At 45.6% G+C, this 23,209-nt stretch overlaps 1 protein-coding gene across 2 annotated transcripts in view; it reads left to right on the forward strand.

Moving 5' to 3' along the window:
- Positions 1-646: 646 nt before the first annotated feature.
- The window catches only part of MYZAP (myocardial zonula adherens protein), a 97,623-nt gene continuing 75,060 nt past the window's right edge, over positions 647-23,209 (forward strand). The window contains exons 1-2 of one of the 2 annotated variants that reach the window (XM_054451086.2): positions 647-890; positions 13,385-13,471. In XM_054451086.2, coding sequence (XP_054307061.1) covers positions 816-890; positions 13,385-13,471 — 162 coding nt within the window. In that variant the 5' untranslated portion in view covers positions 647-815. The remainder of the gene's footprint in view (positions 891-13,384; positions 13,472-23,209) is intronic. The other variant, XM_054451089.2, reaches the window with a different exon arrangement.

Genomic DNA, 23,209 nt, shown 5'->3' on the forward strand with positions numbered 1-23,209 from the left:
AGGTGAGTCAACGTCTTCATCTGCAAAATGGGGATACAGGGTAACAACAGTGACTCCCTCAAAGGGCGCTGGTGAGGATTAAATGAGGTAACACACGCAAAGTGCTCGCCAGGCAGGCCCACAGTAATCATTGAACAAATATGGGCAGTGTGGCCCACTCCTACTTGCATTTCAGGTCTTAGCTTAGTCATCACCTCCTCTGAGGTTGGCTGTGTGCTCCCGTAGTACACGGTATCTCCTCTTCTACCATAGCCCGGCACCTGTCATCCCCACCACACTGCAAACTCTCCGAGGCCAAGAGCCAGTCGACTGGGTTGGCTGCTGGTGGGGACGCATAATAGGCATTCAGGAAATACTGAATGAATGACAAGGGGTGAGGGTCCCAGTGATACGAGGGCGTGCAGAGGCTGTAGGGGGCAGTCCGGGGTGGGGGTAAGTCATGAGACTGAATGGGCAGGTGGACCTCAACTCTGCGGGAGACAGAGAGAGCGTGGGCGTCCAGGCTGTCCAGGGTCCTTCTTGCCCTGGGACTGACCCTGGAGGGCGCAGCGCCCTGGGAGAGGATGGTGCTCAACTTTAATCGGGTCGGCGCCCTCGGGAGAAAATGCAGCCTGACGGGTCGGGTGAGCGCGCTCGGCCCCGCCCCGCCCCGGCCAGGCCCCGCCCCCGGCCCCACCCCCGGGCCTTCGCGGTGCAGCTGGAGCTGCAAGTAGCCGGCGCCGTCCCGCGTCGCCCCCGCGCAGGGCGGGCCCCGCACGCTTATTCTGCCCGGGAGGAACGCCGGCGTCCAGCCCGCTACCGACCGCCGCTGCGGGATGCTGCGCTCCACGTCCACGGTCACCCTGCTCTCGGGCGGCGCCGCCAGGACGCCCGGGGCGCCCAGCAGGAGGGTGAGTAGCTGGGGCGGGAGCCGCCGCCGTCCCGTTCCCCCATCCCGGCCGCCTCCTCTAGAGTGGACTAGGGATGGGAAAGCTCGGGAGCCAGCACCTGGCCCCGACGCCCCACCCTGGGCTCAACTCCCCGGTCCTGTGCCGGCTCTGGCAGTGACCCTCCCTCTTGAGGTTTCAGGGGGCCCACCAGCTGGCAGGAGAGGGCTTAGGGGACTTTATGGAATTCCCAGAGATTTCCTCTCCTTCCTGCCTCTCTGTCAAGCCGAGTTTATTGGCGGCACCAGTTTAAAAATCAAGGAAGACATTTGTGCAGTGTCCCTACCTTGAGACCCAAAAGTAATGAATGTATTTAAAACTCAAACTTTCCTTCTTCCATTAATTAAAAGAAAGACGGGGTCACTTGTGTCCACTAGTGATAGGGTAATTCTGGAGTGGGGTTAGCCAAGGTGGGCACCACTGTGCAAACCAGAACAGCAGCCGGCCGCCCAGGAGCCCGACTGTGTGGGACTCCGGTTTATGTAAACCACTCTCTTCTGTCTGATTTAAATATTAGCACAGTGACAACAATGGCAGCACTGAAAGCCTGAGACAGCGTCTCCAGGGAAGGTTTCCCTTTGGAAGTGCTGTTTCTTTTTGATCTTTGTGGCATCTTTTCCGATCTCTCCCGATGATCTATAAAAGAAATGCTCCATCTTTCTAACAGGGTCAGCACCTTAGAGCCACAGCCAGGGGCTTGGCTTGTGGCTTTTTACTGCTTCCATTTATCATGATATTCAATACTTATCATTTGGTACCTATTTGCTCTGACTGAGACTTCTGTAATCGTGTTTCCTCAAGATTTAAACAGGTGGTTACGTCCAAAGCAAAACCCCCACTGGTCCTTCTGTCTGCCTGCAGGTCTTGGACCTGCTTATTTGCTTTTACATGCCTTAAGCGAGTGATGGTGGTCACCTTATAAGCTGTCTTTCTTTAGCTCTGGAAGAAAGATGTGTTACTCTTGGGCATGGGCCAGCTGATGAATTCTGGGGTGTGTGTGTGCGTGCACTTACCAGACACTTAGGTTGTGTACACACGCGCATGCGTGCAACCCCCCACCTCCCCACCCCCTCCCCAGCCGAATCCATCAGTTGGCTCACGCCCAAGGTTGACAGAACTCCAGTTGTCCCATTATTAGCATCATAGAATAAGATCTACATTTGGTCCAAGGGGGTTTCCAACCACAGTCCTGGCCTTACTCTAAGTTGGGTGTTTGTATTTTTCTATGGGAATTTTCTCAATTTGAACACAATTGCAATTGAGAAAGAATGAAGTCACTGAAAAGCTAACCCTGAGCCCTGAGAGGATCATATGTGTGACCAGATTGCGTGAATTGCATGAAATTCTCTGTAACTTCCCTTCCAGAGGTGGGGATTAGTTGGGGTACCTAACCTAATACGGTAGGTTGATACAAATGTGAGTAGTATACCAGATAACATTTCTGAAGATTTTTGGTCAAACATTTCCTTTGGAGTGTTTCTTTAATTGTAGGTGCTTTGTTGTCGGGCACATTGTGACACTCTTGAAAAGACTTTGCCTTTTGAATAAGACGGCAGACATATTTTGGACTGGAGAACTCAGGGCTCGGGATCAGGCCATGCAGGGCTGTCCTGGGTACACTGGTACTTGTTTCTGGAAAGAAGATAGCTAAAGGGTCTAGGGTTCTGCCCATCTTTATGGTTTCTAGCTCTGCTCATGATTTGCAGATGTTACAGGTACTATCTGTGTGTGTGCTGGGGATTGTGTGTGTGGTGGGAAGCTGTGAGATGTTGATTAATTGATTTATTGAACATTCATAAACCTTTTTCTGTGTGGTAAAGGGCTGGCATTGGGGTCCACTCTACCTGTAGAGGCAGACATTGTCCCAAACTAACATCAAACAAAGTGGTGATGGTTATAGTGGGGTGAAGAGTTTACAAAGTTCTGTAGAAGCTAAAATAAAGGTTCTTCCTGAGGCGTCAGGGGAAGGCCCCTCGCTACAGGTATGTTTTTTTGAGATGGAGTCTCACTTTGTCACCCAGGCTGGAGTGCTGTGGCACGATCTTGGCTCACTGCAGCCTCCACCTCTCAGGTTCAAGCAGTCCTCCTGCCTCAGCCTCCCGAGTAGCTGGGACTACAGGCGCACACCACCATGCTTGGCTAATTTTTGTATTTTTAGTGGAGACAGGGTTTTGTTGTGTTGGCCAGCCTGGTCTTGAACTCCTGACCTCAAGTGATCCAACTGCCTCGGCCTCCCAAAGGGCTGGGATTACAGGCATGAGCCACCCCGCCCCACCTACTGGTGATGTTTGAGTTTAATCTTGCAGGATGAGTAGAATTTGTAGGGGAATTGACAATATTGGGATACTGAAAGGAGGAAATAACCATCTCAATGGAATACTTGGCATATGTAGTCATGTACTGCATAACCACATTTCGGTCAACAGCAGCCAGGATATATGACAGTGGTTGGAACGGTAGGCTATATCATATCGCCTAGGTGTGTGGTAGGCTATACCATCTAGGTTTGTGTAAGTGCACTCTATGATGATTACGCAAAGACAAAAATCATCAAATGATGCATTTCTCAGAATGCATCTCCACGGTTAAGTGACACATGACTACTTTATCATGATGGCAAATTGGACCTGCTTTGGGACAAAATACCTATTGTTTAGAAAAGCAGGAACAGGATGTCCTGAAAATAAAATTGTAGACCAAATAATCATTGGAAGTGTACCTTTCATTGAAAGTTGTTCAGTAAATACTGTATTGTTCTGTTATTCCTCTCTAATGGTGGACAAGTGATGGTCTTGAACATGTTAGCCATTAAAATTGTATTTCTGGTTCATCCAAAGAGCTCATCAAATTGGGGACTGCAGGGGAAACCAGCCTATGTGGGTCCAGATATTCAAGCCAACCAGAAGTGCTGGTGACAGCTGACACTGAGCAGGGACTCCTGTGAGCCAGCTGCCAAGGGTTATGTGGCTGGCTGGACTGCCACCAGTTAGCCTTTGTTCAATGGCTGCCACCTGCAATTTGTATTTCCTTCTTGTCTGAAATCATCTCTCAAGGAAAAAAAAACAGGTGGAGAGAGTAATTTCTGTCAGCTGATAAACAAAGCTCTGAAAGGCATTTATGGATGCCAACCAGCAGAAGTTGTGAAATTAAAAAAACTCCCTTCAAACCAGTTGTGCACTAAAAATAGTTTTATCTATGGCAACAGCAGGAAGACAAATTGACTGGAGAATAACCACAGCCAGAAGATGACCTTGGGGAATGGGGGGAAACGATTTTAAAAATATTGATATTGCTTCATGCTTTTGAAAGGAATTTTATAAATGCCAGTTAGTCTTGCTAAATGGGCCTTTGAAATGGAAGGTTGGTTGTGTGGCTGGGTCGTGTGCTTTGTGGGGAAGGCATGTGTTGCTTTATGGCTTCCCCACAAAGCACACAACCGGGTCACAGAACCGACCTTTCGGCACAATACTTACTGCCGAGTATTTTTGGCTAAGCTGTTCTGATCCCGGGCTGTGGAATGATAGATCTGTCAAGGATCTTCTCCAGCACCTTGCTCTCTTGATAATAAAAGACTGTTGGCTGGTGTTGCTGGTATCGTGACCCCTCACTGGCACACAGAAAAAACAAAACCCAACAAGGTCACAGGATAGGACTATCTCCTAGCCTGCCCTTGCTGATATTTTTTTCTATTTGGCAAAGCCTTCCTCCGTTAAACACTGGAATGGGCCTGCTAGTCATTGTTCCTTGGCTAATGTGTCCCTCTCCTATGTCCCATTGCTGCCTGACTGGCTGAAAGTAAAGAATTCTCCTTAGCTGGCCTGTGAATGATCAGACAGATGTTTACCACACTTCCCTTTCCCAGGAGACAGGAACGTCTGTGCACGTAAGCTCTCTATCATCTCACGGGTCCTGAGGAAGGGACCCAGATGTTGTGGGACCCTTGGCATCTGGTGGAAGGAAGCTGGCTGCAGCATCCACTGGGGAAGGGGAGGTGGACCCTGCTGCACCCAGAAAACAGGCTGGCTGCGCACAGGGCCCTCCTGAGCCAGCCCCAGATGGGCTAAGTTGTGAGGGTTTGGAACCATGGCGTCCTCTGGGCTAAGGGCAGGGCTTAAACCTCTGCTGGTCAAAAATGATGGTTGTAGGCTCAGAAAAAGAGGTGCCCAGCTGTATGCTTTTGATCTTTCACCTTGCCTTGTTTGATATAGTATGAACAGACCTGCATTCTGGAGACTCATAAGGAAACTTGATTTCCCCTAGACATTTATAGAGATCCCATGGCTTTTCTACAAAGGATATGGAATGTGATTTTGACCCATTTGTCTCTGGGGGCACTGATGGAGTGCTGCGTATGAGGTCCCTGTTGTAGTTTACGTCTGCTGTGCATCCATATCTGAACAAGAGACCTGGAGGCTGGTGTCACTAAGCCCTGGTCACTGGGGAAGTCTTTGAAGTCAATTAGCCTCAAATGTTCTTGTCTAATTGAGTTCAAGGAGCTGTGGGCCCAGGGCTGACTAACTAGAGACCATGTTAAATATTTCAACCCAAGATACTTCTCAGCACTTATCATGCCTTACGGTCTTACAGAATTCCAGTACTTCTCCAGCACACAGAAGAGCAATACAGTGGTTTTTACCTCTTTCCCTCTTTGGTGAGTGATAGTTCCTAAGTGTCAACCACACTCCTGGCTCTTTTTCACTCTTAAAGGCCAGGGTGATCTTTCTGAAATGCTAAACCTAGTCTCCTGACTCGTCTGCTTCAAGAGCCTCCTCAGTACTGCCAGGAAAAAGTTCACACTCCTTAGTGTAGCATCCAGGCCCTCTGGTTTGGCCGGTGCCTGTCCTGTTTCCCCTCCCTATATGTAGTCTTCTCAGATATTCCGAATCGTTTGCCATTTTCCCGAGCTTTTGATGCTGTTCCTTGCCTCTTCGCTTTTCTTCATGTTTCACCTCTGATACGGGTTGTCTCCTCTAGGAAGCCTGCCCTGAAACCTCAGCCGTCCTTCTCGTGTTCCCCTAGAGGCCTGTGCATGCCACCATTACTTGAATCACCTATGATTACCTACTGGAAGACAGGGCTTAGGAACCACCCCTCCCCAGGCCTGGTGGAATAGGCACTTAAAAACAGAAATCTCACCAGGTCCTACGTAGAGGAGCCACGGTTAACATTGAATTGGCAAATGGAAAAACAGGAAGAGAAGCCTTGGGTTAAATCCATCCCATCACCTCTGACCCACCTGGGCAGGAAACGGGTGACAAATACGTGGGAATGCTGGCCCAGGTGAGGAGTTTGACAGTTCTGGGAAGTCCTCCAAATATTCGAGTTGCCTCATCCTGCTTCACAGTTGGAGCTTCATCCCTTTGGTTCAGTCAGTGGTTCTCAACCGGTTATACACAGAATCACTGGGAGGCTTAAAATAGCCATGTTGAGGCCTCATCCCAAACCAATTAAATGGGAACATCTTAAAGTAGAGAGAAGCATGAGTATTTTTCAGGAAGCTTCCCAGGCGATTCTAATGTGCAGCGAGGCTAAGAATATTTCTTTAAGCATTCCTCCCTTCTATAGCTTTCTTGGAAATGCAGACACTCCTGGGACAGTGTTGCAGAAAGGTCCCTTGGGCCTTGTGGGATGAAGGGCAGGGTGGTGGTGGGGCAGGGCGGGGGAGTCCTCGCACTCCAAGACACACTGGCATCTTTGTGTGTTTCATCCACCTGTGTTTTCTCTCTGGATCTTGGCATTTGGGGCACATTGTGTGCCTGGTACAGAACACAGCCACAGAGAGCAGGAATGTTTTGTATGCCTCTGAGCTAAGAATGGTTTTTACAGGGGCCTGCAAAACCTAAATATTTACTGTCTGGCTCTCTACAGAAAAAGTTTGCCCCACCCTGATGTAGATAACTGGGCTGCAAGTTCAGGGCCACAGCAGAGCCAAGAGGTCTAATCTAGATGGGGCGTACACCGTTCCACATGCAGCCTGCTGCAGGCTCCTGGGATTTGATCCTTGTGCTGAGCAGAGAGTGTGGGGTCTGTTCCCCCCAGCCACATTTAGAAGGGCCCCACCTTTTATCATTAAGGGGAGCTGGGCAGGGACCCACAGTCACAAAGTGGAAAAGGCCTGAGAGAAATGTAAATGCACTTGGCTAATTTCCTTAGGGAAATCCATCTTTGTGAACTGTTTGGCAAACCCCTGTCACCTCCCTGAATCATCTTCTCCACTCCCTTTTTACTTGAGATAGATATTTTTCCCCTGGGTGAGACCAGGTGCCCGAGGTTGACAGCATGATGATACCGGATCCACAGAGTACCCCCTAAGTGAGACCCAGGCCCTCGTCTCCACAAAAGGGTCAGAAACAAGGCCCGAGGGGACCCATGTAGCTCCCTAGGGGCCCTGAGTTGCCAAAAAGGGTTTTGTTGTGCTTTTTCTTGTGGAGGAAACCTGAATGCTACCTGTCCCTCCCTTGCTATCCCTCCCAGGGTGGTTGGTTTCAAGAAAGTGCAAGGCACTCCAGGGAGTTTCAGGTATATTCTTACTTTGTTTTAGTTCCACCTAAAAAAACTACAAAACCCAACACTGAGCGAGTGCCCATCATGTGTTGATACTATGCTAAGCACCGTAGGGGCTATAAAAGTGGTACAAAGCTTACTTGATCGCTCCCCCTGTGTTTTCCCTTCCGTCCATTGTGTTGTGCATGGAATACAGGAGACACTGAAAAATGACCCGTTGGATTATTGAAATGAACTCAGATTTGAATGTTAGTCTCTTCCTCCAAAGATTTGAATGGCTCCTCATTGTCTTCTGACTAGAGCCAGTGCTTCTCTATCATGCATTTATAGATTGATAGTTCAGTCCCTATCTGTTTGTCCATTTGCCTGTCCTACCCAGGCTTAGGCTGCAGGTTCTTATTCTTGGAACTTGCCAACATCTGTGCGTTTGGCACAGACTAGAACGCCTTGCCTGATAGCTGTCTGTTGTTGTTATTGATGCTGGGTTCTCCAAACCTCACTGACCTGTGAAGTCCTTTCTGTCCTTCTATACCCAGCTCAAATTGTATCCCGAGGGTCCTTCCTGAGGGACTTTCCCATATATTCCCACCTCCCGTTAAGATTAGTGTTCTTCTTCCTATATTCCCATGATAATAAAGAATGTTTACAGAGTGCTTAATGCGTGCCAGAAATTGTCCTAAGCTCTTTACACACATTAGCTAATTTAATCCTCACAACATTCCTAAGAGGGTACAGTATTGTTAGCTCTTTTTACAACTAGGGTAATGGAAGCACTGAAGACTAAGTGGCTTTCCAAAGGTCTCAAAGCGAGTAGGTGTCAGAACCAATATTGGAAGCCAGGAAGTACATTTCCACTATGATTTAACCACAAAGCTATCCTGTCTCTCTACACCTTGTATTCATTATTCCAAGTGTTCTTGATTGCCTTGTTTGGGTATATTTCTATTTCTAGATTATGTACTCCTTGGAAGCACGGCAATTTTTTTTTTTTTTTTTTTTGCCATCGTGGTACCCTCATAGTCCCTAAAAATATTTCGCAAGTAATGGGTGCTCAGTAACTGAGTAATAAAGTATGCTGAGTCCAGCTTCCTGCTTTGATCTCCTGGAAGGGACCATTGCCCCCAGGGACAGCTGGTTCGGTAGCAGTGGTGTTCAGGGTAGGATGCAGTTCTTCGCATTGTTCATAACACAAGCCCTGAACCAGCTGCTTTGGGAAACCCTGGGAATAAAGTGCCCTACCTGCCCTTCAGGCACTGCCAAGACTGGGGCAGCTCAGGAGATTGTGTATCTGAGTTTCAGGAGCCCATGGAGATCAGCCTCATAAAATGCTCGGAGGTAAGGAATGCTGCCTTGATGTTACTCAGGGGAAGATTTTCCCATGGGGAGATTGCGGAAGGTGAATGAATGGAGGGAGGTAGACTGTACTCGGACAACTTTATGGGTGGTTCAGGGGTTACTGTCCTTAGTGCTTCTGTTAGGGATTCAGAGTACCTTTTAGACCTTTAGAATGTCCCCCTTGCCACTCCTGAAGCAGTCCTGTGGAAGGATTAGTCTCTTTCTGGATCTGTCTCTTTCCGACATATTTTCTCCCAGTCTTTGTTATTACTATTACTACTATTATTATTTTAATCAAAAACTTACATATACTTTAACATCGTTGCCACCAACACAGAAATGTGTTTCCTTAAGAATATTTTCCCCCTACATCTACACAAGTTATCAGGGTATATTTAAAAAATAAAAATGGAATTATTCTTAATGTTTTGTTCTGCAACTTTCTTTTTTCCCCATGGCCATACATTTGGCTATCTTGTAAGGAAGATGTGTGATTCTGTTCTAAGCTGGGTTTAAATTGCTCCTGAACAGCCAGTCTGTCAGTGGGTCAGTATTTATTAAAGAAAAACTAGCTGTGCTCCTTAATGTTTTGATCAAAGCACCTCTGTTGACAAGAGTAAACTTTAGACAGGGTGCTGCAGTAGCCTCAAGCACCTGCTGCAACTGCCAAATGTCTTTGAAGTCATATGTTTTATTTTACAAGTTCATTTTATTTTATGCGTTCTGTTTACCTTGTGGCTTTGTATACCTCAGGGTGTTGCTCAGTGTGAGAGCTTCATGTAAGGGTTGCCCAGCTCATCATAGGAAGTGTGTTGAGGAATATAGATGGGCAGATGAAGAATAGGCTCAAGCCAGGGGAGGGACCATCTAACTTTTGAGTGATTGGACCCATGGGACCCGCTTTCTGAAAATTATGACCATTAAGGATTACCCCTCTAAAATAATCAACCAACCGAAAGTCATCACTTACAGTGTTAATGTCTCTGATTCATTGACCAAATTGTTATTTTCATGGAAACAGGGCTGTGAGGCTAAGCAGGTCTGTTTCATGTTGAAGCATATAGGATGATGATAATTTCTAGATAATAGTAAAAATATCTGGCTGGGTGCAGTGGCTCATGCCTGAAATCCCAACACATTTGGAGGCCAAGACAGGATTGCTTGAGCCCAGGTGTCCGAGACCCATGTGGGCAACATAGTAAGTAAGACTCTGTGTCTACAAAAAATAAAAAATTAGCCAGGCATGGTGATGCATGCCTGTGGTCCTAGCTATCTGGGGGGCTGAGGTTGGAGAATCACTTGAGCCCAGGAGATTGAGGCTGCAGTGCTATGATTGCACCACTGCATTCCAGCCTGGGCGACAGAGCGAGACCCAGTCTCAAAATAAATAAATAATAAAATAAAAATAAAAATATCTAATATTCATAGAGGCTTACTATGTGACACTCTCCTTTTATCCCATTTTACCCTTGAGATTCAGAGAGATTAAGTAACATTCCCATAGACACACAGCTAGTAGATGTTGGAGCCTGTGTATGTGTGTGTGTGTGATAGGTATATATGTACGTGTGTGCACACTCGTGTGTGTGTGTGCATGTGTGTGTTATAGGCATATATGTACATGTGTGCACACTCGTGTGTGTGTGTGTGTATGGGATGTGGTGCAGGAGAAAAGGACTTTCTTTTCCTTGCAGAATTATGCATGGATTGGACCCAGCCTAATAGGAGATTGTTGAGCACCACAGGTTTGGATTGTCTATGTGGTCTGAGTTACACTTTGATGCTTGTGCAGATGTCAGACTGGTTTCAACCAGTCTGAGGGGCCTGGAGCCAGAGAGTTGCCTTTCTCTGGAGGGACTCAAGATTCCCATCAGTGTTGTTGCCCACCAGGAAAGAGAGCTACCTGGTAGTATGGCTTGGTTTCTTTTTGGCCAACATGACTGACGGTGAGCTTTGAAGGTTGCTTGTAAAGTTGGCCGCACAAAGGGCAATGATAGCCCTGGGGGTCAGGCCACATCTGATTCTGGGGTCACTGGGGGATGATGCTTGTCAAGAGGAGGATGAGGATGGAGAGGGATCTTGAAACCAAGTCATGTGATTTAAAGAACTGGGGTTGTTTCGTCCAGAAGAAAGGAGGTTCAAGGGACAGGAGGACTGTCTAGAAAAAGGGGAATTATTTTGCAGTCCGAGGACAACCCTGGGTCCGTTAGGTAGAAATTCTGGTGTAAGCTCAGATCAGGAAGTTAGAGGTGCCTGGTAACAAAATGTAATGCCTTGGAGGGTGGCAATGGTGTATGTGGAAGTGCTAACATGTTTCCCAAACCTGGGCTCCCTAACCTGTTCATGGAAAATGAACAGGCTGGTGCCACCTGTCAGGTACATTTTTGGGTGTTGGGTTTCTTCATAGGTGGGCAGGTTGAACTCAAGAGATTTTTGACATTCCCTCTAGCCCTGGGCTTCTAGGCTGCAGGGTGGTTTTGCTAAGAGGCCACCCTGTGGACTAGTGCAGATCTGTGAACCTGCCAACCAGACTGTGACGGGGGTGGAGAGGATTTGTTTGCTAGGGCTGCCAAGAAAACTACCACAACGCCAGTGGCTTAAACAACAGAAATTTCTTGTCTCGCAGTTCTGGAGGTTAGTGGCCCAAAATTAAGGTGTTGGCAAGGTTGGTTTCTTCTGAGGTCTATGAAGGAACTATCTGTTCCAGGCCCTTCTCCTTGGCTGTTGATGGGTCATCTTAATGTTTATATGATGATCGCCCTGTATGTGTGTCTGTCCCCAAATTTCCCACTCTTATAAGGACACCAGTCATTTTGATTTAGGGCCACCCTTATGATCTCATTTTTACTTGATTACCTCGGTAAAGACCCTGTCTTCAAATAAGGTCACATTCTGAGATGCCAGGAAGGCAGTCAGGACTTCAATGGATGAATTTTAGGGGGATGCAATTCAAACCATATTAGGGAGCAAACAGCACTCCTGCGAACTGAGCCCATATGGCATTTCAGGCATGTGATGGGGGCCATGAGTATAAGAGCTAAGAACGTAAGCCCTGGAGACTGCCTGGGTTCAAATCTCAGCTCTGTCATTTCCCAGCCATGTAACCCTTCAGAGGCTTAGCTTCCTCATCTGAAAAATGGGGCAGGTAAGAGAATCTCTTACCATAGGTTAGTGGTGAGGGTTAAATGAATAAATACCTGTAAAACACTTAGAAGATGCCTATACATGGTTAGCTATTACTATTATTACTGTTATTGTCCCCTCGTACTACAGATTATAGTGGTTCATTTTTCACTCTGTTGAGTAGGAAAATGACTTTGCTCCTAGTCACCCTTTGTCAACAGAATATGATAAATCACACAAGTTGTAGCTTCTCTCACTGAATGGTATAATGCTTTTTTATTTTTAACAGAAATGGTGCAATTTAGACTTTAAAAAATCATTTAGGAACCTTTATCCAATATTTCAGTGAACTTTTTTGGCAGCTTTTAATAAACTGACATGAGAATCTCAGTGACTAGTGACAAATATTCATGGTGACATAGCTAATTAAGGAGTCAGATGTCTTACCAAAACTCATAAGCATTATATTTTCTTCTCCTAAGCCTTTCCAGCTAACTGTCTTACTTTTAGTCTGTATCCAACAAACAGGGACAGCTTTTTTTTTTTTTTAAATTGTAGCAATGTACTTGTGAGATTTACCATTTTGACCCTTTTTAAGTGTATAGTTCAGTGGCATTAAGTGCATCCACACTGTTGTGCAACTGGCACCACCATCTATCTTGAGGATTTTTTTCATCTTCCCAAACTGGGATTCCATGCCCATTAAATACTAACTTTCCCTGTATCCTTACCCCCTGGCCATCACAGTTCCACTTTCTGTCTCTATGATTTTGATTACTCCTGGTACCTCATCTAAGTAGAATCATACAGTATTTGTGTTTTTGCCACTGGCTTATTTCACTCAGCATAGTGTCTTCAAGGTTTATCCATGTTGCAGCATGTGTCAGAATTTCCTTCCTTTTTAATATTGGGTAATATTCCATTGTATGTATAAATCATATTTTGTTTATCCATTCATCTGTCAATGGACATTTGGGTGGCTTCCACCTTTTGGCTATTGTGGATAATGCTGCTATGAACATGGGTATATGGACTTTTTTGAAAAACAGTTGTGATTAAACATGTACATGTATATTGTAGAAAAATTAAATATATAGGCAAGTAGAAAGCACCCTCCCTTCCCAATAGAGATATCCACTGTGTATATTTTGGCTTCTTTCCCTCTAACTATATTTTTGCCTATACTTGTGAAATGAGATCATTCTATACATATTCTTATGGAACCTGAGCCATTGGTAAAGAAATATTTGAAATAGATCAAGTGATTTGGTAGTTTCCTTCCTTGAGCCCCAGGGTGGTGGGTGCCTGTGCTGTACAAGGCTGGCCTGGTACTGTGAAGATAAGGCTGACCTTATCTCCTGTACAGCTTCTGTATTATCAGGGCGATGTTCCCCATTGGAAGTAGGGGAAACGGGCTGTGAGAAGCCCAAGGTCATCTGGCTCTTTCTGCCCCAGATGCCGACTCCTAACTGGCCTCTCCTTTCTCTCTCTTCTAGGCAAATGTTTGCAGACTACGGCTGACCGTACCTCCTGAGAGTCCAGTTCCTGAGCAAAGTGAAAAGAAGATTGAGAGAAAAGAGCAGGTAGGTATCTCTGAGGCAAAGCCCCAACAAGTTCCAGCCTGTATACCCTTAACCCACTGTCCCATCTCCTAACCAGGCCATTCCCAGAGGCTGAGTGTCTGCACCTCTGTTGAGGAGAAGGCCCTCTCAACCTTCCCACCTCATCTCCCATCTTCCCAGAAGACAGAGAGCTCTCCCTAGCCGGCTCTGCCAGCGACATGCCCTGCTTTTGTTTCTTGGTGAACACTATGGCTTTGTGTTGCCTTGAAGCTGCAGGGACACTGGCCTTAGTGACAGGTGCTGTGGCGGGGAACGTGGGTTTTCCTGAAACAGCCCAATCCAGTTGTGTCAAAGGGCCTATTGTGAGCAGCTGGCAGGGCTGGAACCTTTCTCAGCAGCTTGGAGCAGCAGCTGGGGGCCCTGCTCCCGCAGGAGAGAGGAAAGGCTGGCAGGCAGCATGGTGCGGGGAAAGGGCACTTTCTTGGCTGGGAGTAGGAGGCATTTGGCAAACATTTTTGTGCCAGCTCCTGTGCTAAGTGCTGAGGCCATGAAGGTAAGTATGTCCTTGCCTTGGAGGAATTTGCAGTTTTCTGGGTGAGACAATGATGATGTGATATTTCAGGTGTTAGGATCCAGCCCTATAAGATGGAATCTGGGAACACAGAGAAGGGAATAACTGGCTGCTTGGGAGGTGACAGTGAAGTTGGAGGCTTGAAGGATAAAGAGGAGGTCCTGCTGACCTCTAGGCCTGTGGTCCTGGCCGACCCATTTTACTCATTCATAATTATGGGGCACCTACTGTATTCCAGGCACTGTTGTAGACAGTAGGAGTATAGTAGTGAACAAAGCAGTAAACCAAATCTGTCATCCATGGAACTTATATTCTAGTGGGACAAGAATGGAAGTAAACAAAATAATTAGGTACACTTTACAGAGGTTAGGAGGTGGTAAGTGCTGATGGAGACAAAGTAAAACAAGGGGTAGGGGTGCCAGGAAATAGGCAGTACTTTTTCTTGAGCATGTATTTTATATGATTATAAAATAAAACAAAATAAAATGATATAAATTTCATAAATGGAGTCATGACATAGTGACCTCTTGAAATACAAGCTTGCTTTAGAGTTAACCACTAATGTGGTCAACTATAAAAAAGAAAGCTTCTCATCGACTGCTAAGTGTTTGATAATGTCCGTAAGTTTACCGTAGGTCTCTGTCTCTCCTTGCCTTCTCCTCCCCACTTTCTACCAAGGACAGAGAGCTGCCTGTGCTGATGCAAATGATGAATGCCAGGGAAAGGAAGTAGGGAGAAAGGAAAATGAAGTTCTGACTAGAGAAAGGTGAGAAGAAGTAAAATTGCCGATCTGCCTAAAAAGAGTGGATGAGTTCCACTAAAAAGATCCAGAAAAACAGCTAGTTCTGGGTTGCAGAAGGGAAAAGATGAGGGGGATATGGGACCTCTGGAAAATAAGGTGCCACTCAGAGATGAATGGGGTCCTAGTAAAGGACCTAGCAGCCAGTTTGAATGGGCTTTCACTGGCCAAAATGGGAACAACTGGAGCATCAAAAAGAATAATGACAGTCATGGGTTATAACACATTAAATATTAAAAAAAAACCATACGTTTATAGTAATAATTGGAGAAGAGGAGGAGAGGTGCAAGATGAGAGGATAAAAAAGGGAAAGCTCGTTTTTTTTACAGAACACTAGCTAATAAGTTTAGAAAATCTTTGTTTTGTAAGCTCCAGGTATACTCATCAATAGATGCAAAAATAAGTTGGTGAAAGATTATTGTAGGATATTCTCCAAGTATCACCCCAACAGATTACTGATTCTAAAGGGACAGTACCTTCACAGTGGAGTAGGCAGGCAGCCAGCATTTCATCAAAGTGATCCAACCTAACTTCAACAATAGTGGGACGAGCTGATGTTACATGACTTCTGAGGTGATTCAGCTAAGAGGTGCACAACATCACATACGTAATATTCGTGCCAAACTTGTTTAACTGAATCTAATAATAAGGGAACAGAAAACCAAAATGTGGGACAGTCTACAAAACAATTGGCCTGAATCCTTCAATAAATTCAATGTTATTTTTAAAAAAGATGAGAATTTGTTGCAGATAAGAGACTAAAGAGACATAACATTAAATGTAATGAGTGAACCTGGATTAGATCTTGGCAAAAAAAATTATATAAAAGATATACTGGGATGACTATACAATTTTGTATATGAACTATATATTACATATTATTGAATAAATGTTAATTTTCTTGTGATAATGGTACTATGGTCATGTAGTTGAGTGGCTCTTTCAGCTTCTCTGTAGCTTTGAACATTCTCCAAAGACAAAGTTTGGGAGTAAAAGTCCTAAGCAGAGAGTGGAAGTGGTCAGGCTTCAGCAACTGCACCCCTGCTGATGAGCAGGATTGAGTGGGGCCATCTGTCACTAGGGAGTGTCCCCTTCTGTCCTCACTGCTCCTCTCCCTGCCTGTCCCTTTTAGAGCTGATGGCTTGGTCCAAGACATGGGCCTGGGCTGTGTCCAGGTGCTCAGAGCTGCTTAGAACACTTTTTGAAGAAGTGGCCTAAGCTGGAGTGAGGGACAGGACAAGGGCCTGGTGGCTGTGCCTGTTAGTACAGATGGTAGAGGAATTGGGGAATATAGTCTTTTGGAGTTAGACCCAAGCTTCGTGCCTTGGGAGATGTTTGTGAAAGGTTTCTGAGTGCCAAAACTGGGGTGGTAGGGGCTGGAGGACCCTGGAGGGTCTGTAACCACTGAAGAAGAATCAAGTAATCCCAAGGAAGGAGCCTCGTGTGTTTAGCTGTGTCGAGCGGAGTCAACAAATTGTGTGCCAGTGTGCCTATTTGTCTTAAATAGTGCTTTTCAAACTTGTCAATAGGACCCTCTTTTTTTAAAAAAAATCAAAATGTTTTACTGAGCCCTCATATGCAAACCAAGCAAAAGTGGTGCTAACGGGGGTCCAAGTCCTCCCAGTCTCCCTTTACCCCTCAGCCCCCAGACACCCTCCTGTGGTTGCTTGAGAACTCCAAGGCCCTGAGGAGCACAGGACAGGCACTGCTGGGATAGCGTATGCACCAGGATACTTCTTACACCAGGTGGACCAGGCATGCAGTCTAAGTGCCTATGTGTGGCACATTGGTGACTCACTGCAGAAGAACTGGGGTAGAGGGGAGGAGGGTGGGGCTGTTGTTTCCCTAGGGATGAAGTCCTTGGGTGGTGGCAGCCCTTGAAGTTTCTAGGGGTAACTGGGAGGCTGCTCTGAGTGATTTCATCACCATGTCCTGGCCAGGTTCCTGGCGTGAGTCACTGAGGGCCAGGGCCACGCACCGGCGAGGAGACTCTGTAGGGGCCACTTCCTTGGATGTGGTTTCAACATGGCTTCCCCTCCTTGGAACCCATGGAATTGCAAGACGCCAAAACTCTGGATGACCCTCCCTGGTCACATGACTTTGGTTCCTTTGAAGGGGCATCTTCTGTGTGCAAAGGCCAGGGGATTGGAGCTGGCTCAGATATGTGAGTAGAAAGTTGTAAATGGCCCGATTGACTTCTGTTGCAGTGAGACTTCTCAAGGACTTCCAGGGCCCTGTTAGAGCTGCACATGACTGAGGGCAGCCTGGGCCTTCCTTAGTCTTTCACACTGTTCTGGGAGGTGTTTAATATTGCGGGGATGCCACGATGCCATGGGACAGCTAGCCATGCATAGAGGCTGCTGCCAGTTGGGCCATTCTTCCGTTTGCTGTTCTCCAGTTATTGGAGAAAGGAATTACTCCCAATGTGGGTGTGTTGTGGACGGTGTATTTTGCCCATTTCCACAAAGATGTGTTTGGAGGCTGCTGGATGCAATTACAACAGAGTCAGCACCTTCTTATGGAGTCAAGGGTTTGTGGGGTGTATTTGGAGGTTTCCTACCCCTAAGGCAGATGCCCTGGCTGCCTGTTCCTTTTAGTCCTTCAGGAGACGTCAACTGCCCCGACACTGCTTTATGCTGACCACAGATGAACTCCCAAATGCACAGCTTCCTCATCTTTAAAGTAGACACAACGATGCCTGGTTTCAAATTGTAAATGAGCTAATATATGCAAAATGCCCACCACAGTGTCTGGTTTATAATATGGGTTAAAGAGGTAATGACTAAACGCTGAATCTCTTCCCTTTGCATGCCAAATCCAGTGGCCCTGGGTCTTTGCTTTTACCCCCTTAGACCTTCTGGAGTTACTCTCTTGCCTGAAGCTGCCTGTCTTTATTTTCCAAACACACAGCATCTCTTCCCTCCTCAGAACCTTTGCTGAGGCCCTAGCCATGCTTGGAGTCCCTTCCCTGCATGTCTCAGTTTATCTAAGTCTTCCCTGTCCTTCAAGGCTCAGCTAAAGGCCCACTTCCCATCTGATAACTTCCCTGACTTCCATGTGCTGTGGTGGTCACTCTTCCCTTAACCTACAGGACACCCAGGCTGCCCCTTTCACTTGGCACCTAGCCATGTGCTGCTAAGAACTCCACATAGGTATAGATATATATTTTTGCAAAATTTGGGTATAACATATATGTAGGCACATACACACACAGAGAGAAATGAGGTTGAGTCTTTTTATTCTCTCTTCCCAAAGCCTAGGTCTCTGCCTTGCACATAGTAGGCGCTTAATGAATGCTTGTTGATTATGATGATTGAGTTTTATATTAGCTTCCTAGGGCTGCCACAGCAAAGCATGAAAAGTGAGATGGCTTCAATAACCGAACGTATTCTGTCACAGTTCTGGAGTTCAGACGTCTGAGATCAAGGTGCTGGTGGTGCCCCCTCTGAAAGCTCCATGGGGAGAATTCTTCTTTGCCTCTTCCAGCTGCTGGTAGCTCTTGGTAATCCTTGCCTTGTGGCAGCATCACTCCAATTTTCACATGGCATTTTCATGTCTCTGTGTCCAGATTTTCCCCTTTCTATAGGGACATCAATAGGGCCCAGTCTAATGGCTTTATCTTAACTTGACCTGCTCTCCATATAAGGTCGAATTCCTAGGTACTGGGGGTTAGGACTCCATCATATCTTTTTGGGGGACACTATTCAACCCATAACAGGTTCTTTGAGGAAATCACCTTGAATTATAGTAACAACTCAGATGAATTAGACGTGGGCTTTTATTTGAATATTGAACATTAAAAATCATTAATAATATGGGAGGGAGGATGTTGATTAGTTTGTGGGCACAAATTACATGTTGAGAAATTGATAAATGTAGAATATAATGTTTATAAACATGCTGAACATTCAAATTAAAATTGGTAATAGTTTTGAAATTAAGTACCTATTGTTTTCAAAGAACTCTGTGAATTTATATATCCATATTCTTATCCATAGTCATGTGCAACAGATTCCCATGTGTATATGCAGGGACACACACACACAGAGACAGAACCCTTACCAGCTGTTGCAGACTTAGCATATTGAATCAGGGCCTCACTGCACAGTTGAATTTTAGGGAATCTGATTTGAGTTGATTCTGAGTCTTTATGATGGTAAAGTCCTTTGCAAATAGATAAAATAGCTTGAGGCAGATACTGTTTTAAATAGCTATTAACATCCCAGCTTTGGAGGTGTCCTTCAGTGACTTGTTGTTTTTAAAGAAGCTGTTTTCTCTCTAGATCTTTGAGAATGCTGAGTGAGAGAGAGAGAGAGCAGATGCGTGGCTATGGATGTAGAGTTGGGAACTTTCCTAACCCAATAAAATGCTGAAAAGGAGGAAGTCCTTGCCAGTAGGTTTTATAGTCCTCTTTCCTTTAAAAGCCTTGGATGAATAAGCCTGCTGAGTTCTCGTCCTTGGCGTGACTGTTTATACAACCTCACGGGCTGTTGCCAAGTGAGCGAGTGTGCTGTCATGATTCAGAGCTTCAGGTGGGGGCCGGGCTGCCCTTTGTGACAGCACACCAGGGACTCTCCGTGCCCCTCAGAGATAACAGCCCCTAGAGGATGGGAAGAGACCTAGGGTTTGAGTCCCGGCTTCCTCATGAACCCCTCTGGTGGTTGGGCCAGTCAGGTCATCTCTAGGGGTCTTTGTTGCTTCTTCTAGCAAATAGAAATGTTAGTCTAGAGCCAGTGTTTTTCCAAACATTCCTTTATTCATGTTGATAAATGTGGAAGTTCTATTGGTAAAGCAGTCAAGGTGCAGTGGATGGAGCTGAAATAAGATCACGGCTATGTTGGCTGCCTCCAGCAGGCCCCCAACTCTTCACCCTACAACCTTGTCAGACACGGAGGAGGAGCTGGGAATAGTGTCTGAAAACTCACTGGACTATACAACTCTTTTCGATTTTGCTAACCTTCTGAGACTTTGTGATTCACTCCCCATGAAGAGAAACCAAGGCCAGTTTGGGGGTGACTATTTCGCTGTCAGAGCCAATTTGACAACTGTAATGAGCACAGCAAAAAGACCAAGAAGAGGGTGGACAGACAGACAGACTCATTCAGATAGACATGTGGAGTTGAGTAGGAACCCATATACTCAAAAATGTAAAGAAACCACACCAGTAATACTAGAAACTCCCAGTATCTACTAGTATGCTATTAGCGCACTAGGTGTTTTGTGTATTTTATTCCGTGTATTCCTTAGACTGCCCACTGAAATTGGTGGTATGATCCCCATTTTAAAGTTAAGGACCCTGAAGCTCTTTAAAGTACAGAAAATAACTTTCTTGGGGCACACAGCTAGTAGATAGTGGGTTTGCAATTCCAACTCAGATCTGTGACAGGCCATGTTGCCATGGGAACATTGACTTGCATGCTTTCTCCTATCAGAGAAACTCTGTTTAGGATATTTACATTTTATCAGTCAAGGTTACCTAAGGTGTGTACTATACCCCTGGCTTCCAGAAAAGCAGTTCCTGATTTTTTTTTCTCCTATGTATTCTTCCCTTTTCCGTTGGGGTTATTAGGCCTAAGCAACTATTGTCTGCATTGAAGCTGTACACTAGCTGCACACTAGTCTGCATCGAAGCTGTACACTAGCACTCCTATCAGGGTGCTATCATTACAAATGCCACTCCCTTTGGGACTTCTGCTTGGCTAGAAGCTTTCCTTTTCCTTCTCATCTTAAGCTTTGAAAGTGATCTTTTCTCCTGAGTTTACTTAGGAAGTGGGCACTATTCAGTCTGTGAGACTGTCAGAAATAACTAAATTGGTTTTATTTTTTAGAAACAGGGTCTCACTGTGTCATCCAGGCTGGAGTGCAGTGGCTATTCCCAGGTGCAATCATAGCACATGATTGCCTTGAACACCTGGGCTCAAGTATTCCTCCTGTCTCAGCCTCTCAAGTAGCTGGGACTACAAGCATACACGACTGCGCCTGGCCAAGTATTTTGATAAGCCAAAGCTTTCAGTTTTTCTGAGAATATTTATTTCCCAGGCTGTGGAAAGGCCCTTCAGGCTCAGAGGTAATGTTCATTTTTGTCCAAGAAAGCAAAACAGTGTCAAGTATGAGTAATGACCTGGGCCAAATAATTTGCTGAGATAGACACACAGGTTGGACAAGCCAGAGCACATTCCTGAAGTGCCAGCCTCTGCCTGCAAGATGGGCAGGGAACCCAGTGGCTCTGTGCTTAGCAGTCCCAGGTTAGCTGCTGCCCTCTGGCTGGACAAAAGAGGTCTGAAGTAAGAAGTTTTGGAAATAACTTGGCTTCCAGTCTGGAAGTCACACGAGTCACATTATGGCCCTTCTCGATCATATTGGCAGTCAGGATGTGTGACCAGCTGCCCCTCCTGGCCGGTGGGATGGGGGACTGGCTGTGTTAGTCTGCTATTGTCAGTTTGATATATGTTGAGCTGCGTTTCTGCTCTTATTTCCCCTAAGAACGCTGATTGACCAAGGGATTTTCTTTTTTTGCACAGATTAATCCTCAGTGTCAAGGATGACTGTATACTCCAAATGTTCCATTTTTCTTTTTCCCTTCAAAATGTATTTATGGAGCATCTATTTATGCTGAGTACCAGAGATAGAGCACTGAATAAGGCAGATGTAGTCCCTGGCTTTGTGGAGCTTGTTGCATTGTAGGGTCCTATCTTCTCATTTAAGATTTGGACAATATCATTGGCCTTGTTAACCCAGACTCTTCAATGGCCAGTAAATCCCTTAGGAGAGGAATTTAGGCTGAGTTAATTTTCTGTAGCTGCTTTTTCTTTCTAAGGCCCTGGCTGCCAGATGTATCTTTAGGGAGGTCAGCCATAGTATGGGGCCTGTAAGTAGATTTTAAGCTGTGAGTACTCACAGGGAACAACTTAATCCAGAGATTCTGTGTATGTGTTGGGAGTATGGAGGGCCCTTTCAGTCAATTTTCCTTCTTTGTAATAACTTTCTTTTTATTCTACACATTTATTAGGCCTTTTCTTTTCTTTCTTTTTTTTTTTTTTTTTTTTTTTTTTGGAGACAGCGTCTTGCTCTGTTGCCCAGGCTGGAGTACAGTGGCGCGATCTCAGCTCACTGCAAGCTCCACCTGCCAGGTTCACACCATTCTCCTGCCTCAGCCTCCCAAGTAGCTGGGACTACAGGAGCCTGCCAGCACGCCCGGCTAATTTGTTTGTATTTTTTAGTAGAGATGGGGTTTCACCGTGTTAGCCAGGATGGTCTTGATCTCCTGACCTTGTGATCTGCCCGCCTCGGCCTCCCAAAGTGCTGGGATTACAGGCATGAGCCACCGTGCCCAGCCAGGGTTTTTATTTTCAAGCAGATTTTGTCTAGTATTGTTTCATGCCCAGGAGGCTTTTAATAGGTCTAGAGTACATTTTTTAAAATTTGATTTTTTAATACCAAGTAGCATTATAAAGAGGCTTTTGGTTTTTAATTTAAATTTAATTTAATTTAATTTTCTTGAGATAGGGTCTTGCTATATCACCCAGGCTGGAGTGTAGTGGTGTGATCACGGCTTACAGTAGCCTCAACCTCCTGGGCTCAAGTGATCTTCCCACCTTAGCCTCCCAAGTAGCTGGGACTACAGGCACACACCACCACATCCAGCTAATTTTTGCATTTTTTGCAGAGATGGATTTTCACCATATTGCCCAGGCTGGTCTCAAACGCTTGGTCTCAAGCAATCTGCCTGCCTTGGCCTCCCGAAGTGCTGGGATTATAAGCATGAGCCACCGTGCCTTGCCATAAGGAGGTTTTAAAAAACTTAATTTTGGAGAATTTCAAATATACAAAATGAGACTGGATCATGTAATGAGTCATTGGCCCTTTCCCCAGCACCAGCAACCTCAATACATGGCCATCTACATCCACGCTGTATAAGGAAATAAATATACATCATCTGTATCTCAGCATGTTTCTCTAAAAGAGACTGTTTCTTAATATCATCATAATGCTCTTCTGCCTAAAAATTAATACTTTTCTTATTGGGAGGTATTTTAAAGGATACAAGAGGAGAGAAATTTAGCTACAAACATCTTGCCCAACATATCAGCTTTTTTCTTTTTTTCCCATGTTCAGTTTTTGATCAAAAGCGTACTGACATTTTATAAAAATGATAGCCATCTCTGCTCCTAGCAGCTTTTCTGGGTATACATGTTGTGACTGGGGTAAACATCAACTGTCTGTTTCTCCATCTAAGAAGAATAACAGGTATTCGCTTCATTTGGACCATATTTACATACCTGAGTAATTCCCAGACCTATCCTAACTTCTAAAGTTCCCTATTCATTCAGCAGATATTTATTGAGAGACTCATTGCACGTCAGTCACTGTTAGATCTGGGAATCACGGT

This window comes from Pongo pygmaeus, chromosome 16 (assembly GCF_028885625.2).
Source record: "Pongo pygmaeus isolate AG05252 chromosome 16, NHGRI_mPonPyg2-v2.0_pri, whole genome shotgun sequence".
In the NCBI taxonomy this organism is placed as follows: domain Eukaryota; kingdom Metazoa; phylum Chordata; class Mammalia; order Primates; family Hominidae; genus Pongo; species Pongo pygmaeus.